This window comes from Fringilla coelebs, assembly GCF_963513975.1.
Source record: "Fringilla coelebs genome assembly, chromosome: 1".
In the NCBI taxonomy this organism is placed as follows: Eukaryota; Metazoa; Chordata; class Aves; order Passeriformes; family Fringillidae; genus Fringilla; species Fringilla coelebs.
Window position 1 is genome coordinate 52,471,745 of NC_140028.1, and position 20,282 is coordinate 52,492,026.

Genomic DNA, 20,282 nt, shown 5'->3' on the forward strand with positions numbered 1-20,282 from the left:
CTACAGTTTTTTAAACATTGCTTATTGTACATTTGAATATTTTCATGACCAGATAGTTCCCTTAATATGCGTAGATTTAAATGCAAGGCAGAAGTGTATACCTCAGTGTGAGTTTAATTTTTGTTCAGGGTTGATTTCATGCAGATTTGACTCCTTGATAATACATACATATTTTCATTACTATAAAGAGACAGTAGTATGAAATCCATATTTGAAATAGTCACATTACAAACAATGCTCTTGGCTTTAGTTCTGTTCCCAGAGGTTTTACAGCATTCTTGCACTATTTGCGGTACCATTTGATTTTGAAAAGACCATGTCTAAATTAGAAGTATGCTCCCAGCACCTGCTTTATTAAATTTTCTGCTTGATATTAGACCATAAATTTTTTTTCATAATGGAAGTAAATGTATTTAGATGTAACATTAAATATTTATTGGAAGTTTTCTCTGTTGAAAATCTTTTGTCCTGTCTCCCCGCCCCCATCAACTTTAAATAAGTTATTGTCCCAAGCATCTTGTAAAGTAGCAGAACTTTTTGTGGGTTTTTTGCTATAGCATCTATTGTTACAGTTGCCACAGACAAGATTATTTACTTCAGATGCTTAGACATGCTCAGAAAGACAGTGCTCACACTATAATTTTTTTTTGTCAGAAGTTGTAGCAGGGAGGTGAAATAGACAGTTCAAGTAGGGGCAAGAAATATTTAACACAAAAGTGGAAGGCACGTGGCTCTTAACTATGCTAGCAAACACCACAGCTTGGTCAACATTTAATTTCTGCTAAGGTATGGAGGCTAGAGCAACTGCCCTTTTGCAGGTGGGAAACTTGGTACATAAACCTTCCAGAAACTTCAGAGCAGGAGCACTGCTAGGATGAAAAACTGCTCCTGTAATGCAGATTCTGTGCCTAACCAATTAGATTAGACCACTGGGAATTAGACACTTACACTGGTGCCAGGTTTGTCACTGACATGGATTAGGACTGACATCAGTGATCATGAAATGCAGCGCTGCTTCTGGCACCAACCTAGCATTATACATGGAAAAGGTTTGCTGTCACTGAGCTAAACTGTAACCTCTGACAGAAGTGTCTCCCTGATAGCTGTGTACAGAGAATGGCAAACGCTGAGAAGGAAAAAAGTAAGTTTTTGAAAATTAGAGTGTAATTGGACACAGAGGGGGAAAAAGAAAAGGTAATGAAAAGCTTCCTATCAGCTTCAAGGTCTTTAAAAATATGTCTGAGTTAAAAAACCCTAAATGTTAAGTAGCTAGAGGTACTTAAAAATTTTTAGTTTAATAGTTTAATAAATGGTTTATCCCCAAGATGTATTATAGGGTTGCTAGCTGATTGTAGAAATTCCATAACAACTGGATTTCATCCTGTTTAGGCATGTAAATGAGTCAAAGAATGGTGATACCTAATTTTTAGAACGTTACATCATTAAAGGTTTCTTGGTTCTAGTTCCAGGGTTTTCTATAAATGAAAATTTTGTTCTTTTTTTTTTTTCTGATTTTTGTAAAAATTGCTCCTTTTTCTGGTGGGCTTTTTTTTTGTTTGTTTGTTTTGTTTCAGATTTTGTCTAAATATTGTAAGTGATAATGAACATGGATAGCCAAAATGAAAGTTGACATAACACAGAAATGTTTTATGGTTTTTTTCATTTGATTTCTGCAACACTGTACACAAAGTACATTTTACACCCAGTCAGTTTTGGCAAGACTAAAACCAAACAGCGTTTGTAGAGTCTAAAACAATTATAGCCCACTTCTTTATCGAATATTTTTTTCCTTAAGAAAATGCTGCAATAAATTCATATTCAGTGTTTTCAGATTGAGCCTTTTAGTTACTTTCTTAACAATTTGATACCCATGAAGATTGCAGCCTTGCATAAAGGCAGTCCTGCAATGCCAGTTGAGAAGGCTGCAGGAGCTGCCAAGTCTGTGCAGGTCTGAAGGATAATGTGAGTTCCAGGAGAGCTGTGGCCCTCTGAAGAGGCTCCTGGGAACAGGACGCACCTGGAAGGACACTCTGTCCCTGTCTTTATCAGCAGCATCCTGTTGTGTTTCTTCTGTTGTGCAGGGCTGTGACACTCCCCTGGCTGTGGTGGCTTCCCGAAACTGAGCTCTGTTGTGACATCCCCATTCTTGGTCAGAGCAACCACAAAAAAATAATACAATGTATACATCCTGCAGGCAAATTTATTTATACTTCAGTATAGCTTTAACCTATGTATAAGTAAATCTTAGGGAGTAGTCTACATGCAAGCTTTGATTTAAACTGCTGGATTGGATGATCAAAGCAGAATTATTTTTCATATATTTTAAAATAAATTCTCTAATTTTAAGTCTCAAAACTCAAAACCATAATTTGATTGAAAAGCCGTCAGTTATTTAGACTGCATAAACAGAGTTGCTTACATTTTCTTAATTTATTTAAGTAATCTGGTTAGTTTTAAGTAACCTCTGATGTGGTTATTGAAATAAGAACAATGGACAGGTGTTGATTTTGCAGAGGTCAGATTTGTTTGCTTTCTCCACCTTACTAGTCTGAAGAGAGAAATTAGAATTTTTCATAATAATTAAACATAACTGCAGATTCTAAAAATGTTTCAGTTGTAAAGAGAGTCTTGCTGCAGAGTTGATTATTCAGGAACAACGAGTTACGATTATACTGAATGTGGTAATTTGTTAATCTTTCTTGGAAATTATGTTATCCAGATTTACTGTTTATAGCAGGACCTTGGTTTTGTTTTCTGACCCCTTAATTTCAGTTTTTAAAGCAGTCCAAACCTGGCATAGTCATACTTCTTTTAGCATTTAGTTGTCATCCAGAAGAGCAAAACAGCTGACCTCTTCATGCTGCATGGGTACATCGCAGTAACACAGTTCCTGTGCTGATGCTTTCTGTAGTTAAAGAGGTTTGTGGGAGTGTTGAAGGGAGTGTTCACACACTGCTTGCTGGATTTGGGCCTATTGTTCAACTATAACTACTTCATTTGACGGTTGTTTGGGCTACAGGCAGGAAAGTGGAGGTGGTTTTGTGTGTTGTTTTCATTAAATAAATACGTGATAAACTTGATTAATTAGGTATCTTAATAGTACCTTGAAATCTCTCCATTGTTAAATGCACTGTGTGGTCTCTGCATCACATTCTATGCTTTCTCTTTCCCTGAGAGTAGGAAACACAGCCAGTCATGATGTGTTTCTCTTGGAAGTAACTTGGAAGTAACTTCAGTCAGGTTGCAGTGATCACGCAGAGCTCCATAAACTCTATCTCCGAACTTCATCATCTGCAGAAGTGGTCTTGACCTAGCAATGAACATATTATTCTTTGGTTGTATATCAGTCAATCTTATGACTTCATAACATTCAGTTCAAGCAGTTCATATTTTAATTTTGCATGGTCCTATTTTTTGATCCTGTTAATTTTTACAATTTAGACTATATGGGGAGTCTTTTACATAAAAACAGTGTATGATGAGCCTGGAAGTTTGAATTGGGGGTTTGGTTTTGTTTGGGTTTTTTTGGTTTGTTTTTTTTTTTTTTGCTTAATTTCCTTTATCCACTGAGGAGATTATTTTACCAAATGAAAAATTCTGTTAGTTTGGAATGATTTGTTTTGAGAAATCCACCTGTTACATTACTTAGTAGTTTAATTTTCCAATACATTAAAAATTACTTGAGTGGGTATTAGTAATTTATCCAATTGGGGTAAAAAAAGCAAGCAAACAAAAAAAAACAGATACATTATTGGCTGGCTTGGGACAAAATCTGTCATGTGTAAATTATCCTAAAACAATCACATGTGTCACTGATGTTCCTTTTGCCAGTACATTTTAGGTGTTGTGAGTGGATTTCATTGAGCCGTTGTGCAAATAAGTACTCAGATGCTCCTGAATTCCTGTTCCACATAACTTGAGTGTTTCAAAATAATTTTTCTTAGTGTTCATTGGAAAGCTTGTGTTGCCAAGGGAAAATCTTAAAGAGATATAGTCCAGAGGGGTGTGGCTGTGTATTATGAAGTTTATTTAATAAAGGTGTTGAACGTGAAGACACTGGAAGAGTTCTAGTTTTTATTTTTTTAATAAAAAGTGAAAAAATATCTTATTTTCTATTTCTAATGAACATAAGTTCATTTCTAACTGCTGAAGAACATCAGAAAGTGATGAGAATGTGAAAGTAATAGAAGATATTTGTATTCCATAGAATCTGAAAACAAAGTATAAAAAATGTAAAAAAAAGCCAAAACAACAAAAAAACCCCAAAGCAACTGATTGCATTTCATAGTCAGTTTTATACATTAAATTCTACCTAAAATTAATATCTTAAATTGATTCTTTTCCTTTATTAGGGAGGTTGTTGCTGTTCAGGTTGTAGAAATTTTCACAGTGGTGAAAGTTTTCTGTTACCCTAAGATGAAGAATAGCTAAGAAGTTGAAGTTCATAAATGTTAAGTTGGTCTCATCCTGTTTATGTATAGTGTGCTATGTGGTGGTATTCTTGGAACGTTGATTTATTTTTTGATGTATAAAACTTTCTATTTTATATGCCCTAGTCACTTTCTCCTGTTGTTTGTTGGTGATGTTGTTTTGTTTGGTTTGATTTTTGGAGTTTTTGTTTGTTTGGGGTTTTTTTTTTTGTTTGGTTTTGGTTGGTTTTTGGTTTTTGTTTTTTTTTTTTTTTTTTGCTTTCTTCCACCCCTCTTGTTAGAACCAGGTCATATCCATGAGATCTTGGGGGGATTGTCAGGTGCACCTGCTATATAATCTTGAGACTTTTTTTAGCTTTGTTGTTGATCATATTGATTTTTGTGTATTAAACTGTTTAGATTAACTGACAACATATACGAAGTCTAATATCCATTTTAATGAAATTGTGTTTCTTTTGAGCACTAAGTGCGTAATTACAGTATGACTTGGTGAGAACAGTTGTGTTCTTATTTGGTACTTTTAATTGGTAAGATCTAGCAATGCTTTGCAAAGGCTGTGTTGATAAAGCATAATAGAAGAATAATTTACCGCTGAAATGGAGCACTGAACATGAGGCAGGAATAAATTGTGCTGATTAAAAAAAAAAGCAAAACCCAAAAAACTCAGACAATCCTAATGTATAAAAGAGTAAAACTTAGATAATCAAAAACATTATTTTATTTATTTTGATACATTATTTTCTTGAGCTGAAAATAGCTATAGAATGGTAAGGAATAATTCAGAATGAAAATAAGTGTATTTTTCAAGGAAAGAATCATGAGCAGTAAATAGCATGTGCTAAGAAATAGCTGATCATGCTGGTCAATCTGAAATGTGCTATTTCAATGGAAGTATTAAATTAGTCAGTAAAGAGTATGCTGTACTTTATCTTTGCAGAAAGAACAGCATGTTTGCAGTGAAAAGTTTAAAGTACAATTTTATTGTTAAGGAGATGTTTATTGTATGCAGATGTTTTTACCAATAGGGCACAACACAAATCGTGCTGATTTGGATATTGAATTAATTTTTTAGATATTCAAGACTCTGAGTTGCCTGCAGTTTAGGAGTAAAAAAACCATCATTTTGATTCTGTAAAAGGGATCTTGTTTCCTTTTTACATGTTTTCTTTTTATGATGGATAAATGTATAGAGGTTTTTAAAATATATATACCTGGGTCAGTAGCTTTCCATTCTTAAATACTTTCACTGGCAATTGTTTAGCCCATAAAATCATGTATTTCTTATGGGTCAGTATGGAATTCAAGATAAGAACTGTTGATGTGCCTTCCAGCGCCTCAAGAGCATTGCTTTACTAGAGCTTGTGTCTGTAATCAGGCCTAGAAAGTGAGATGTAGAGAAGGCTGGGAAGGCACAAAATTAGTTGAGGGCAAAAAAAAGGTACAAGAAAGAAGGCAGAACTATAGAAAGTTAAAAGATAACTGGGAACTTCAAAGGAAGTTAAGATTCTAATTTTTACCTCTGCAGACGTTCAGTGAAGTTTTCCTCAGTGGAGTCCTCTGTTTTAAGGTTTTCTTCTTTTGCAGATGATAGGGTTTCTTGGTTTTGGTGGGAGTTTTGTTTTGTTTTATTTTTGATGTGTTTACTCAGATGTGTAATTTTAGCTCCTGGTTTAAAACTTGGAGATGAAATATTAAACAGCTTCCATAAATATTGATAAAAGGAAAGAAGTTATGTATATAAAATATCTGTATGTTTTTGAAGGATATGAATTCTGGAAAAGAAATTGCTTTAAGACAAAATACCAGGATGAGTTTGAGAGAAACAATCTTTTAACCAATTACTTAGCAGATACCAATATTAACTAGTCTTTTCCTAATTTTTACCATGGTGTCTTGAGAGAAGTAGGAGAGAGCATAGTCTCAGATCTGTATTCAATGTTGAAAGCTGACCAGCTGATTTTACAGAAATTTTAAGTTCTTGGCTTTAATCTCTGAGAATTGAAGTTGACATACACAGCATTCCTTCTATGAATTGGGTTTTTCATCTGTTAGAATTTTTTTGTCATCCTGCTTACAGCTTTAAGTGCTTTATCTCAGTAGCCTACTATCCTAATATGATTAGAGCAGGTAACCAACACTAATGCAATGCAGTAAGTTAGAGGTGCAATTTCTGTTTTTCATTACCTGTCACCAGTCACAAGTTTACAGGCCTTAAGAGGATGGTTTTATTTCTAGAAAAATATACTGATGGAACTGCAGTTTGAGTCTTGAAATGTTCCTATTTCTAGAGAAGGAAGGTCCGGAGAAAAAGAAAATGAAGAAGGATGCTGGGAATAAGAAATCAGCACCCGTTAGCATTCTTTTTGGTTACCCTCTGTCAGAGCGCAAACAGATGGCACTTCTCATGCAGATGACAGCAAGAGACAACAGCCCAGGTGATCTTACAGAGTTAACAGTTTTCTCCCTCCTGCCTGTTTAATTCTGTCCTAGTGAGAATATTCAGAACACTGATGTTTTTCAACAATCTTTTATTATTTTCAAATATTTTAAATCATTCATACTTCTGTTAAAATTTATTTCACTTGGATGATTAATCTGATAAAAAATTCTTGTTCTGCTATATTTATGTGAAAAGCTTTGCATTAGGATAGCTGTAAAAACTGAAAATTTAATTTCTTCCTTTGTTTATTTTTGCCTCTCAGACACTATTCCATATGGATTATTTAAAGCCTGAAATACTTTCCTTTTTTGATTTTTATTGAAGCTTAAGTATTATCTAATTTTCTCACTTTGGAGCAGGATTTTAATTTAGGAGGAAATGGGACCATTTCCTTCTGATTTAATGGGAGAGGGGAGACATCTTGTTCTTAATTCACCATTTGTCCTTGGTCTAGCTGCATTTTAAAAAATCTTTATGTATGTGTGTGTTCTACAGGTGTAAAGTTTTTACACAATTGCTATTTAAAAGCAAATGGCTGGGTTTCCTTAAGGAACTGTCCAGTCCACCCAGCTGTGGAACTTAAGGAACTATCCAGCTGTCCAGCTGTGTTGGTACAGCTGATGATTTGTATGTAGTATGATGCACAGACTGTAATTCTTTAAACTGGCATCCCACTACATAAAAATATAGTGGAATTTTGCTGGAGGAAGGGGAAGCAGGGTAGATACTGATCTGTGTGATCTCACCTTGTCTTGATTCAGGAGAATTTATACCAGAGTATGTGAACCTTATAGTTTGGATAGACTTCATCTTTCCTAGAAACTTGCTTAAAATAGTAAGATTTTGCAAAATGCCCTTTTTCACGTTGGAAATCAGCATTGTGCTGACGCCTGCGAAGGGTGAAATGTCTTTTATTTAAATACAATTATTCACTGGTCATTAAGATCTTTGAAAGCAAGTGTTGACAATCTTTTTGCTTCATCTCACTTTAATTAATTTAACAGTGACTATTTAAAAACTTGTTTTGTAGATTCCACCTTAAATCATTCCTTACAAACAACACCAACACAAAAGAAAACTCCAACTTCTTCTTCAAGACAAAAAGACAAAGTTAACAAGAGAAACGAACGAGGGGAAACTCCTCTTCATATGGCAGCAATTCGGGGGGATGTTAAACAGGTCAAGGAGCTAATCAGATTAGGTGCAAATGTTAATGTAAAAGATTTTGCAGGTAAGTTAATATGAGTACTCCTAGCTGTATAAATTCAAAGTAAGACTGAAGTTGTTAACAGAGGTTTCCTTTCAGTTCGTGTTGTATGCTAATGAAAAAGTATAACTTAATAGATATTGTTTTTCATTTCTAGTGGCAGTGGTAGTACTGGGGCACTGTAGTACATAGTGTATGATTAGAACAATGTTGTAATGCCAAGAGGTTTCAGTTGTGTCCAGGGCCTTGGTGTAGTAGGTATTGACAGGAATCTGTGCACACAGATTCTGTGTTCTTGCTGAACTTGGTAGGACTGTGCTGGGCAGAGTTAAATGGTGAGACTGTGGGCTATGTGAGGAGATGAAAAGTTTAGTAGTGGTGGAGGTGATGGTGCTGTGATGTGCAGTGTCTTCACTGGAAAAACTGATATGCAGCAAGGCAGAGGAGACTGGTGTGGTTGCACTTGTCATCTAGTTCTGCTGGATTAAGGAGAGCTTTGATATGTCAGTATTTGCTGTGATTTACATAATGGTTGATGAGCTTTGTTAAGTTGTAACATATACAATATTCTTATGTTAATGGGTCTGAATTATGTTCTCAGTGGGAGTGGTTGGGAGGAGTTGAGGTAGCAGGCCCCTGTGGAAGAAGCTAAGAACTATATAGCACAATTAGTTGTCAGCTCAAACTTGACTTCAAGAGAAGATATTAATGAGATGAAATGAAATCTTGACTTTTGGTAAGAAATAGATGGTAATTTCTTGGTTTGAAGAGGGTAGCTGAATTTGTATTTGAACATGAAGCTGCCCAGGACTGGCATGTAGAGGAAGAGAAGAAGACAAGCAGAAGTAGAACACTATGAGATCTTCAAAGAAGTTGAGAGGGGCTATGAGAACTTGTTGACAAGAGCAATTTTAGAAAAGGAGGGGGAGGTTCAGGGGAAGACAGGCCTATAGGGAGAATAATAGAAACACTTGAAGAAGAGATGTAGTGGGTTGACCTTGGCAGGCTGCCAGACGCCCACCCAGCTGCTCTCTCACTTCCCTTTTTCAACAAGGTGTAGGGGAGAAAATAAGATAGAAAAAAAGCCCTTGTGGGTCGTGTTAAACACCATTTAATAACAGCAAAAGCTGCCTGTGCAAGCAAAGGAGGAAGAGGAATTCATTCACTACTTCCCATCGTCAGGCAAATATTCAGTCCCTTCCCAGGAAGCAGGGCCTCAGCAGGTGTAACAGATGCTTGGAAAGAAAGACAAATGCCATTATGTACAAACTACCCTCCTTCCCTCTCCTTTCAGTGAGCTTTTATTGCCTGACATCCTGTGGTATGGAATACACATTTGGGTAGTTGTCCTGGCTTTGTCCCCTCCCAAACTCTAGTGCAGGAGGAGGGAGAGAGCCATGACACTTCACAAGCCCTGTTCAGCAGTAGCCAAAACACCAGTATGCTGTGAGTACTGGTGTAGCCCCCAAATACAATGCACATTACTGTATGGGTAGCTCTGAAGGAAGTTAACTTCACAGCTTCATCCCAGCCTGACCTAGGGCAGATATTTTGTTTTAAAGGTAGATGAAAGGAAAAGGACAATGACTGAGAACTGGTTCTGAGAATCAGTTGGATATAAGTTGTTGGAGATTTAGTTCAAAATTCTGGAGGAGTTGTTTGGGATCAAGTAAGATATTTTTTTATTGGTGATCCAAAGTGAGAAGCAGCGATGGCTGAACTTGAAAATACTGTGCAGAGGGAGAAGTCAAGAAGAGGGGGAGGATTGAAGCAGTGAGTCATGAGTGGAGAAAAGTAGGAATTTAGGATGCAGTGTAGTCTAGAGAATTAGAGGGTTTTTAGCTAAGGATTTGGCAGAACTAAAGGAGCAGAAAATGAATTAGTAATGGAGGAAGTAACCCTGCTCATGGGATATCTGCCAGAATGATACTGCCATGTGAGAACAAGAGTAAAGGAAACAGATACTGACAGCAAGCCAGCACTAGAGTTGGCAGGCTGGACATTGTGAAAGGATGGAAAAGCAAAGCAGTACAATATGGAGAAAAATAAATTATGAAGGTAATTAACACAGAGAATAAAAGACAGGGATCAGAGGGCTGAGAGCAGATGAGTGTTATCATGTTGGGTGAGTGTGAAAAGGACAAATGGCAAGAAAATGGAAAGATGGAGGTGATAGCCAGACAGTGCTGGAAGTGAGTAACCCAAGTGATGATTGAAGAGGAAATTTAGTGTATGAAGAACAGAAAGAAGTGCTTTGCTTTAGAATAACTTAGAACCTTTTTTCTTTTTTCCCCTTTTGCTTTTTTCCTTTTTTTTTTTTTTTTTTTTTTTTTTAGCTGCTTTTAAAATTTAAATGAGTGGCAGCTTGGAAGTTGAGTGAAGGCTGAAGGTGAGAAATCCCGTTACTGAGGGATTAGATAAGTTAGGGGTTTCTTGTACTTCCACTTCATGGATGTACAAGACTGCTACTGATTAGATGCAAAGCTCATGTGATTAAACTCTTTTACTGGCTATGTTGGAAACAAAAGTTGAATGCCTCCCCAGAACTGGGCTTTGAGAAGGCATCAACAGCAGTTCAGGTCAGCTATGAAGTGGAAGTCATCGAGCTGGGGAGAGGAAATTGAGGTAAGGAATATAGTATGTGTGGGTTGTCATCTTCAGTTGACACTCTGCTACAGAAAATGAGCACTGAACTTGAGGAAATCAAAATTGCAAAAAATGACTGGTGTTCTGGGAAATACCAGAATAAGTTCTCTGCCACTGTTTATTAAAAGCTTGTTATCTAGCTGCTAATGTTGTCAATGATTCCTAGTACATGTTCAGTAACTCTAAAGGAGCACTGGTTATGGCAATTTGCTACACTTAGCATTTCCAATAGTGTGGTTTTCAGAGGGTTTTCATGTATTATAATATTATTTTTGTATGTATTTACCAGTGTTCAAATGTTTACTAGTCAAAGAATCTCTTACATATTTAGCCTGGGGATTTTGTGCCAGATTTTGTCTTCTACTATTTGATTTGTGATTCCAGCATTCAGTTTAATCTCAGAAAAACTTGGAATTTGCTGTGAGGTTTAAAGCTGATAAAGCGTGTGTTGTTCATCAGACGGATGGCATTGCTGTTCTGCCAAGTACTGTGTGTGAGAGTGCTTTGAAGTGTTCAGAGGCAATAGAGAGCTATAGCACAGGAATGAAAAACCAACTCTTTGATCTTTGTCTTAAACCTACCGTTCTTCACTCTAGGTTGGACACCACTGCATGAAGCTTGTAATGTTGGTTACTACGATGTTGCTAAAGTTCTGATAGCAGCAGGAGCAGATGTGAACACACAGGGTCTGGATGATGATACCCCACTTCATGATTCTGCTAGCAGTGGACATAGAAACGTGAGTGTTCTGGGAGAGTTGGGAAGGGGATAAATATGTGGTTTGAAATGCTGACGCGTCAGAACAAATCCTAACTGTCCTCATTGCAGTCATATGGTCTTGTAGTTCTACTTCTGCTGTTTTGGGAGCATCTTAAAGTTGTTCTGATTGTTTCATCTGACTTCTATTGCCAGATATTTTCTACTAGTATCTGTTTTCTTAAATATTTATAAGTTTCATCTTTACTTTCTTAGTAAATAAGGCACTTAAGTGACTTTTTAAAAGAAACTTACTGTATAGAATTCTCAAAAGAAAAATGTCTCCTTAAAGTATACTGTGGATTCGTGTGTACTGTACATATATGTTTATAAATATTTGAAAGTATATATCCTGTATTTCTTTCTAAATATTTTAATGTCATTGAAGGAGGGAATTGGTGTATTTATATCTATATTCATATTATTTGTTAATTTACTAATCAGCACTTTGTGGAGAGGATAATGGAGCTCTGTTGGTACTTCATATTAACTTTCAATTTTGTTCTTGCTTTCTACAAATAAGATGCAGAAATTACACTGCTTTCCCTTTATATCTCCTTTATTTCATTACTGTGTATGTGATCTGTTGTATAAAGCTAGAGTACATCCTTAAATCAAGTACACCTTGCAAACAATATGTTCAGTTTGAAAGGTTTTTCTGGAAAAGCTAGAAAAATTAATTATCATAGTCTTTTGGGAATTTTTTTATTAGCTGTTTAATAACTGCTTTTTATAGATGTGTAAACAAAGGTCTTGAGTCTTTAGATCAAGCTTTCATAGAGAATGGGACCTCTTGCTTATCTGGTATCAGTACAGATGCCTGTGGCCATCTCACTGACATTATGTACCAGAATAATTCTGAAGCTTCCTGTTAAGGTATCACTGTCTGCTGAATTTTTGCATTCTTTATATATAGGAAAAAAAAGTAACTAATACTGGACACTGCTAATGCAGTGGCTTGGATTCACTGTAATATTAACAAATGGTTGCCTTTGATGATGGAGAAGTTAATGATTTTGATTTATTGCATGTAGTTGCAGGTGGAGTGCTTTGTTCCTTCAGTAAGATACTTGGATCTCTCTCAGGGCTTTTTGGAACTGCTGGGGAAACCAGTAGTACTGTGATTTGTTAAAGTTTATCTGTTCCTTATTGAAGTGGAATAAAATTTGGAGCAAGAGGGTGAATCAAGTGCAGAGGAGTAAAGAGCATGGTAGGTGGGGAACCAGATAACATGTGTGAAGAAATGCTTGAAGAGCAAGAACAAACGCCCCTGTTTCTTTCTTTTATAATGATGCTGTGTAACAGAGGGCAGCTGTCTCTAGTCTTCCCCTTCACCTCCTTTACAGAGCAGACTCTATACACTACCTGGACTTTGCATTTTAGTCGCTGAAGTCTTTCTTTCCAGTCTCAGTATCATGGATAGGACTTAGGATTGCATATCGTGTTACTCACATTTTGTGTGCAACAGAGGATTTTTATGCTGGTCAAGTAACATGTTTTGGATAACCTCAAAGTTAATTGATTTAATGCTGCAGATTGTGAAGCTGTTGCTTCGACATGGTGGAAATCCATTTCAAGCCAATAAGCACGGGGAAAGACCTGTTGATGTTGCTGAAACTGAAGAATTGGAAATGCTATTGAAAAGAGAGGTGCCCATCTCTGATGATGAGGACAGTTGCTCAGGTAAAAGTAGCTATTTAATTGCCTAGTTAACGCATCTTTTCACCTAAGTTTAAGTGGCCTTAATCTTTTGTATAGTGTTAGCTATTAAGGCTTGCTGCAGGTAACAATTGATATTGCTACAGTTGTCTTTCACTTATATTTTTAGAGGTAGTTTGTTAAATTTCTCAATTGAATTATCTGAAATGTGTATTCTGATTTTTTTCTTTTTTTTACTTTTCTCTCTGTCTTTAATAAGCCGTTCCCACTTTGCAGATCAACTCAATATCAGAACGATGATTTTACCAGAAAAGATATAGAGGAAAATACTGTATTTGTTATGATACAGTGTCTTTCTGAGATGGTTTGTTTCATGGTGAAAAATATCCCCAAAGTCACATACTTCCCATCTTTAGTAGATTAATCAGGAGTCAGTGTTTCACATGGGTGTAACATAGTTACTCAGTGTAGAAAAGTTCCTGGCAGTGGGTGAGACCAGGTAAGTAAATTGCTGAAGTGGAGGCAGTAGTTCTTGGTCCCTCCTGTGTTTCTGCAGATTGAGGAGTATGTAACACCTCTTGGAGCACTTTCTTGGAGAAAGAATTGTTGCCTCCTCAGAAGCAAAAGATTCTTGATCATGAATAACTTACTTGAGTGCCAGACCGGAACTTTTCATTTGGCTTTCACAGAATATTCAACAATTCAGAATCTTTTAGGTAAAAGAAATGAGGTGGATTGAAAACTGGCTGAACATCTAGGCCAGAATGGTGGTGATTAGTGGCACAAAGTTTATTTGGAGACCAGTAACTGCCTCTGTACTTTGGATCAGTACTGTGTCTACTCCTGTTTAACACCTTCATTAATGGTTGGCGCAGAGTGTTCCATCAGGAAGTTTCCTAATGACACGGAACTGGGGATTCTGAGGAGTGAGTGGTGCATCAGAGAGTTGTGCTGCCATCCAGAGGAATCTTACTGTGTTGGAGAAATGGGCTTGTGGGAATCTCATGTAGTTCAGCAAGGGCAGGTGCAAAGTCCTGCAGCTGGGGAGGAACAAACATTCAAGCAGCAGTGCAGGTTGGGATCTGACCAGCTGGAAAAGCAGCTTTGCAGAAATGGCCCTGGGCGTCCTGGTGGCCACCAAGTTGATAATGAGCCAGCAAAGTGCCCTTGTTGCAAAGAAGGCCAGTGGTGTCCCAGGCTGCAGTAGGAGGAATGTTGCCAGCTGGTTGAGGGAGGTGATCCTCCCCCTCTGCTCAGCACTGGTGAGCCCACAGCTGCAGTGCTGGGTCCAGTTCTGGGCTCCCCAGTACAGGAGAGACATTGAACCATGGAGAGAGTCCAGGGAAGGGCCAGGAACATGGCAAAGAGTCTGGAAAAGCAAAGGCTATGGGGTATCCTGTTGATGCATAAAAATACCTGAGGGGAGGTTGCGAAGACGACAGAGCTGGGCTGTTGTCACTTGTGCACAGTGACAGGACCAGAGGCAGTGGGTACACAGTGAAACACAGGAAGTTCCCTCTGAACAGCAGGAAATTTTTTTTCACTGTGAGGATGACCAAGCAGTGGCACAGGTTGTCGAGGGAGGCTGTAGAATCTCTGTCCTTGGAGATAATTCAAAAGCTTTCTGGGCATTGTCCTGGGGAGCTGGCTCTGGGTGTCCCTGCATGAGCAGAGTGGGTTGAACAAGATGATCTCCAGAGGTCTCTTCCAACCTCAACCATTCTGTGGTCTGTGAAAAGCACATGAAGAAGAACATCGTGTCTCATGATTTGTAGAAGTCGGTTTCTCTTTCCCAGACAAATACATTAAACGCAACACTCTAGGAATGTTTTCTAGTCAAAGTTTCAGTATACTTCAAGGAAAAAAGTTATATTGGCCCATGTTCTGATGTAGTGTTAACTTTCTTGGCATTAGAATAACCTGAAATACAGTGCGTGGTCCTTCTGTTCTAAGGGACAGTTGTGACATCACTTCACAGAATCAACTTCAGCTTAGTGAAAGCATTGATCTTAAGACAAATATTTTTACATATGTGCAATAGAAATTTGTTACTATTTAGCAACTGGTTCCTCAACAGTCTGTGCAGGGTATTGTCCTTTAGAAAGAGTCAGGTTATACAGGAATTGTGCACAATGGGTGAGGTTTTCAAAATTTAAACTGCATTACTTTCATTAGATATAAATGTTATTTAGTATTTTTCCATGCCTAAGTGAGAGCTGTAAAGGGAGGGGAGAACTTTGATTTCATGACCTTTTGTTTTCTCTTAAAAAGCTCAATTCTAGTGAGAAGTTTTGCTGTGTGTTTAAGATAGGTTTTATTCTTTTTTCATTTGTGAAGATGTGACTGCTGAACTGAACTCTTTTGTCCTGAAGTGTGACAAGTGTTCTATCAGTATTCAATTCATTTTCACTTTCCTTACTCTAGATTCTGAAGAAGCTCCATCTGTAAATCCTTCAAGTGTAGATGGGAATGTTGATTCAGAAGCAGAAAAGGACTCAGTCGCCAACAAGAGCAAACAAACAGTCCCTAGTAAGGCACCACTTCCATCTGCTCTAGATGAGTATGAGTTCAAAGATGATGATGAAGACGAAATGAAAAAAATGATTGATGACAAACATATTCTTAGAAAAGACACAAGGAAAGAAGATGAGACTGAAGTTGAAAAGACCAGTTTATTTGTGAAACAAGAAAAAGTTGTCTTTTCAAAATCATTCAAAAACAAAAAGCAGAAACCCTCTAGAGTTCTGTATTCAAGTTCTGAAAGTTCAGATGAAGAAATGATTCAGGACAAGAAAATGGTCTCTCCTTGCTCTGTTTCAGAGACATCAAATTCTGATGTCAGGGTGAAGAAGGAATATATAGTTACAAACGAGCACAAGCAAAAGGGCAAAGTTAAAAGGAAAGTAAAAAATCAAAGCAAAAATAAAGAGAATCAAGAAGTAAAGCAAGAAAAAGAAAATGCTAGAGTAACAAATATAGCTACTTCTGGGTTAGATTCTTTAGATAAAGCTAGAGAGGAAGAAACCTTTAAGAAGTCTTTCACCTCAAAAGAAGATTCTTCTTTACATCTGTTTCATATCACTGCTGGAAAATCTCCAAAGCATCCCTGTGGGTTAAGTGAAAAGCAGTCAACACCATTAAAGCAAGAAAACACCAAAACTTGCTTATCACCAGGAGGTTCTGAAATAACATTGCAGTCCGAATTAGTTCGGTATGATCACAACACTGATTCTGATTATCTAGTAGAAAGTTCTAGTGGCAAATCTTGCAAGCACAAAGAAAAAAGCAAGCATCATCAAAAGGATTTTCACTTGGAATTTGGTGAAAAATCTAGTCCTAAAATTAAAGAGGAAGATAATAGCTCAACATTGGATAATTCAGAATATACTTTGAGAAAAATTGACAAGGAAGGTAAAACACTTAAAAAACATAAATTAAAGCACAAAGAAAGAGAAAAGGAAAAGCACAAAAAGGAACAGGATGGGGAGAGAGAAAAACACAAACATAAAGATAATGTTAAAGAGGTTCAAAGAAGTATTGAGTTTGACAGAGAATTTTGGAAAGAGAACTTTTTCAAAAGTGATGAAAATGATGATACGCCGATAAATACGGAACATGAATCTCTTTCTTCAGACAGAAAATCAAAGCTAGAAAAAACTGTGGCAAAAGAAGATAAGTTAGTTAAGGAGAGACAGTTCCAGAAAGAGAGGAGTATTAAAGATGAGAGAGAAAAAGAGAAGAGCAAAAAGGAAAATGATAAGTTTCTCAAGGATGAAAAAATAAAAGATATAAAAGAAGAAAAAGAAGTTATACTTGCAGATAAAGAAATTGAATTGTTCTGTTTTGGTGTTAAAGATGAGGCAGCCAGCGTTCATATAGTAGAAAGAGAAACAGATACTGAAAAGCAGGAAAAGAATTTAAAGGAAAATAAAGAGAAGACAGAAAAGCGGTTCTCAGTCAAAGAAAAAGATTTTGAAAAGGTAGAAAGAAAACATGGAGAAAAAGAGAAAAAATTAAAGCATGAATACAAAATGGAGAAAGATAAAGCAGAAGTAAATGAAAATACAGAGAAAGTAAAGGAGAAGTCCAGTTTTCAGCAAGCAGAAAGGTGCCATAAGGAAAATGATAAAGTAAAAAGCATGGGTGCTCTTAAAAAAGTTGATGACAAGGAAAGAAATAAAGAAAAAACGGATAAGAAGCATGATAAAGAAAAGGCTGATAAAGACAGACATTGGGCTGAAAGCAAAGAAAAACACTGTACTGAAAGAAAAGTCAAACAATCTGAAAAAGAATATGAATATACTAAATCAGAAAAAAATAGAACTAAAGAAAAGGAATTTGAAAAAAAAGACAAATCCAAAGACAAGGAGACCTCATCATTCGCAAGCTCAAAACACATGCAGGAGGAAAGGAGATGCACTATTACTGAAAGTAATAAAACAGTTCATGACAAACCATCATCTTTGAAAGAAAAACCAAAAGATGATTTGTTGAAAACTCCAGATGGTAGAGAGAAAGATAAAAAAGATAAAGATATAGACAGATACAAAGAGAGGGACAAGCATAAAGATAAACTGCATCAAAGTAGTTTGCTGAAACTAAAACTTGAGCATGAGAAACTTAAGCCTAAACCAGCTCCTGCTTCGAAGGATGCTCGGCCTAAAGAAAAAAGATTAGTCAATGATGACTTAATGCAAACTAGTTTTGAAAGAATGCTTAGCCTTAAAGATCTAGAAATAGAGCAGTGGCATAGAAAGCATAAAGAAAAAATAAAACAGAAAGAGAAGGAACGTTTGAGAAACCGCACTTGCTCAGAACATAACAAAATGAAGGAAAAACCCAAACACTCATTAGCTGAAGTAAAAGGCAAAGAACTGATTCGTTCAAAAAGTTCAGAGTTGCCAGATGTTTGTATGAAGGAAAAACAGCAGAAAGATGCTACAAGTAATAGATCGCAGTCGGTAGATACGAGAAGTGTCAATGTTGCAAAGGCTTCATTGGCTTTAGATAATTTTAATAGATCCCCCAAATCAGAAAGTGAAAAGATGGGGCTGAGCTCCAGGTCCGTGTCCATGGTTTCTGTTGCGAGCTCTGAGGATTCTTGCCATACCACAGTAACTACTCCAAGGCCTGTAATCGAATATGATTCGGACTTTATGGCAGAAGGTTCTGATTCCCAAATGTCTTTTTCACAGTCACCATTTTTGGCAAGTGCCAAATCACCAGCCCTTGTGGAAAAAGAGGCCGATGGTCTTGCTGAGTTGCCAGATCGCATTAAGCCACCTTTCACGAACAGACTCCCACAAATGTATGTTAGATCAGCATCTGCTGAAGATGTTAAGTTGGTTTTGAATGAGTGTAGGCCTGTTATAGAGGTTCGAAGATGCAGCATGCCTGCTGCAGTTTCTGAGCACAGCAAACAGCCTCGGACATCAGAAGAAAACAACCAGAACGCTCTGCCGTCAGTTCAGACTTACAATAGCACTTCTCCTAAACCAGAGCTACTGTGCAGCATGCTTGAAAGAGATTTTCAAAGCAGTGTGGCTGTTCTGCAGTCAAACTTCACATCATCTCCAAACAGAGCTGTTAGCAACAAGCAGGCAACAACAGGGACAAGTACCATTAAAGATACTGCTCAGATGAGCCCTTCAGAAGACTCTAACATGCATTTAGAACCATGTAGTCAAAGTGGTGTGACTCAGCAAACCAAGCAGTGGGATGTGCCTTTTGACAGACTTAACTCATTAAACAATGACTTTAACAGCTCAGGCTGTGGTGTCCCAGAGCAAGATGCTAAAAGCATTATAGCAGTGCATAATTCTGAGAGCAGGACATTAAAAGAGCAACAAGTATCTGAATTTTTGCCTCAGCACCCTGAAATTAAGGGAAGTTCTAGTTCTCAAGAATCTGCGTCAATTTTGCCTTCACAGTCGCCTTGTTCTTTACCTATCCAGCCACTTCCAGTTGTGTCAAAACTTGTTTCTTTACCAGGCATTATTAGTCAAGATTCATCATTAGTACAGCAGCAAAATCTAGTTCAGACTGCAACTTCTGCTTTGGAAACAGATGCTACTAGTACCAGAGAGCTGGAAAACGCTTTCTTCCCTTCAAACTTGAGGAAGTCTGATGCACCCATGGCTGTATATTCTGAGAGCTCTGCAAAAGATGTTTCACAGAGCTATGAAAAGGTGAATGATTTACCAGTGGTACCGTTAGAGAAGGATACTGCTGAAAGTGATAGCAGTTCACAGTTAAACATGAATTCATACTCATTCAGTAAAGTTGTTTGTAAGAATGCCCTGAGTGAAGAGGATGGTAACACAGCAGATACTTCAGATACTAGAAATGAAAAAGACCAACAAGAAAAGTTGGTCTCTGTGCCTGTTGTTGATAGTAAAGCCAATGCTGATCCCTGTGAACTAAGTTCAGGAATGTCACAGGGAATTACAAATGAATTGGTTAATAAAAGCCCCTGCACTGCAGACAGGGAAAACGTGTTGGCAGATGATCCCCCACAGTACTCCTCTATATCCAATTTGGAAAATAGTTCACAACAGATTACACAGGAAGAGGTGCATAAATACAGCCAGATAGTTAAAGTGGAAGAAGAAGTTGCTGAGGATCAGAAGATGGAACAGCAAGAAGTACCTCAAAGAATCACGAGGAACAGAGCAAATTTGCTTGCTAACCAGGGCAAGCAGAATCCTCTTGGCTGTACACAAACATCAGAAAAAGAGTCTGAATCATCAGCATCTATGAAAGCAAGAATTAGATTAACTGAAGATGATGATGCTCAGGTACATCATCCACGTAAAAGGAAGGTGTCACGCGTGCCTCAGCCTGTGCAAGCGAACCCTTCTTTACTGCAGGCCAAGGAGAAAACCCAGCAGTCACTGGCAGCTATTGTTGACTCTTTGAAACTTGAAGAGATTCAGCCATACAGTTCTGAGAGAGCAAACCCCTATTTTGAATACTTGCACATAAGGAAGAAAATAGAAGAGAAGCGTAAATTGCTGTGTAGTGTTATTCCTCAGGCACCTCAATATTACGATGAGTATGTGACCTTCAATGGCTCCTACCTGCTGGATGGCAATCCCCTGAGCAAGATATGCATCCCAACTGTAAGTAACGTGGTCTTTCAATA

The 20,282-nt window shown here is 37.3% G+C and overlaps 1 protein-coding gene across 3 annotated transcripts in view; it reads left to right on the top strand.

Annotated features, from left to right (window-relative positions):
- Positions 1 to 20,282, top strand: part of ANKRD12 (ankyrin repeat domain 12) — a 59,433-nt gene that overhangs the window by 26,593 nt on the left and 12,558 nt on the right. For all 3 annotated transcript variants that reach the window (XM_084225246.1, XM_084225245.1, XM_084225247.1), the window contains 5 exons: positions 6,719 to 6,865; positions 7,901 to 8,101; positions 11,320 to 11,462; positions 13,015 to 13,162; positions 15,563 to 20,259. In XM_084225246.1, coding sequence (XP_084081372.1) covers positions 6,719 to 6,865; positions 7,901 to 8,101; positions 11,320 to 11,462; positions 13,015 to 13,162; positions 15,563 to 20,259 — 5,336 coding nt within the window. The remainder of the gene's footprint in view (positions 1 to 6,718; positions 6,866 to 7,900; positions 8,102 to 11,319; positions 11,463 to 13,014; positions 13,163 to 15,562; positions 20,260 to 20,282) is intronic.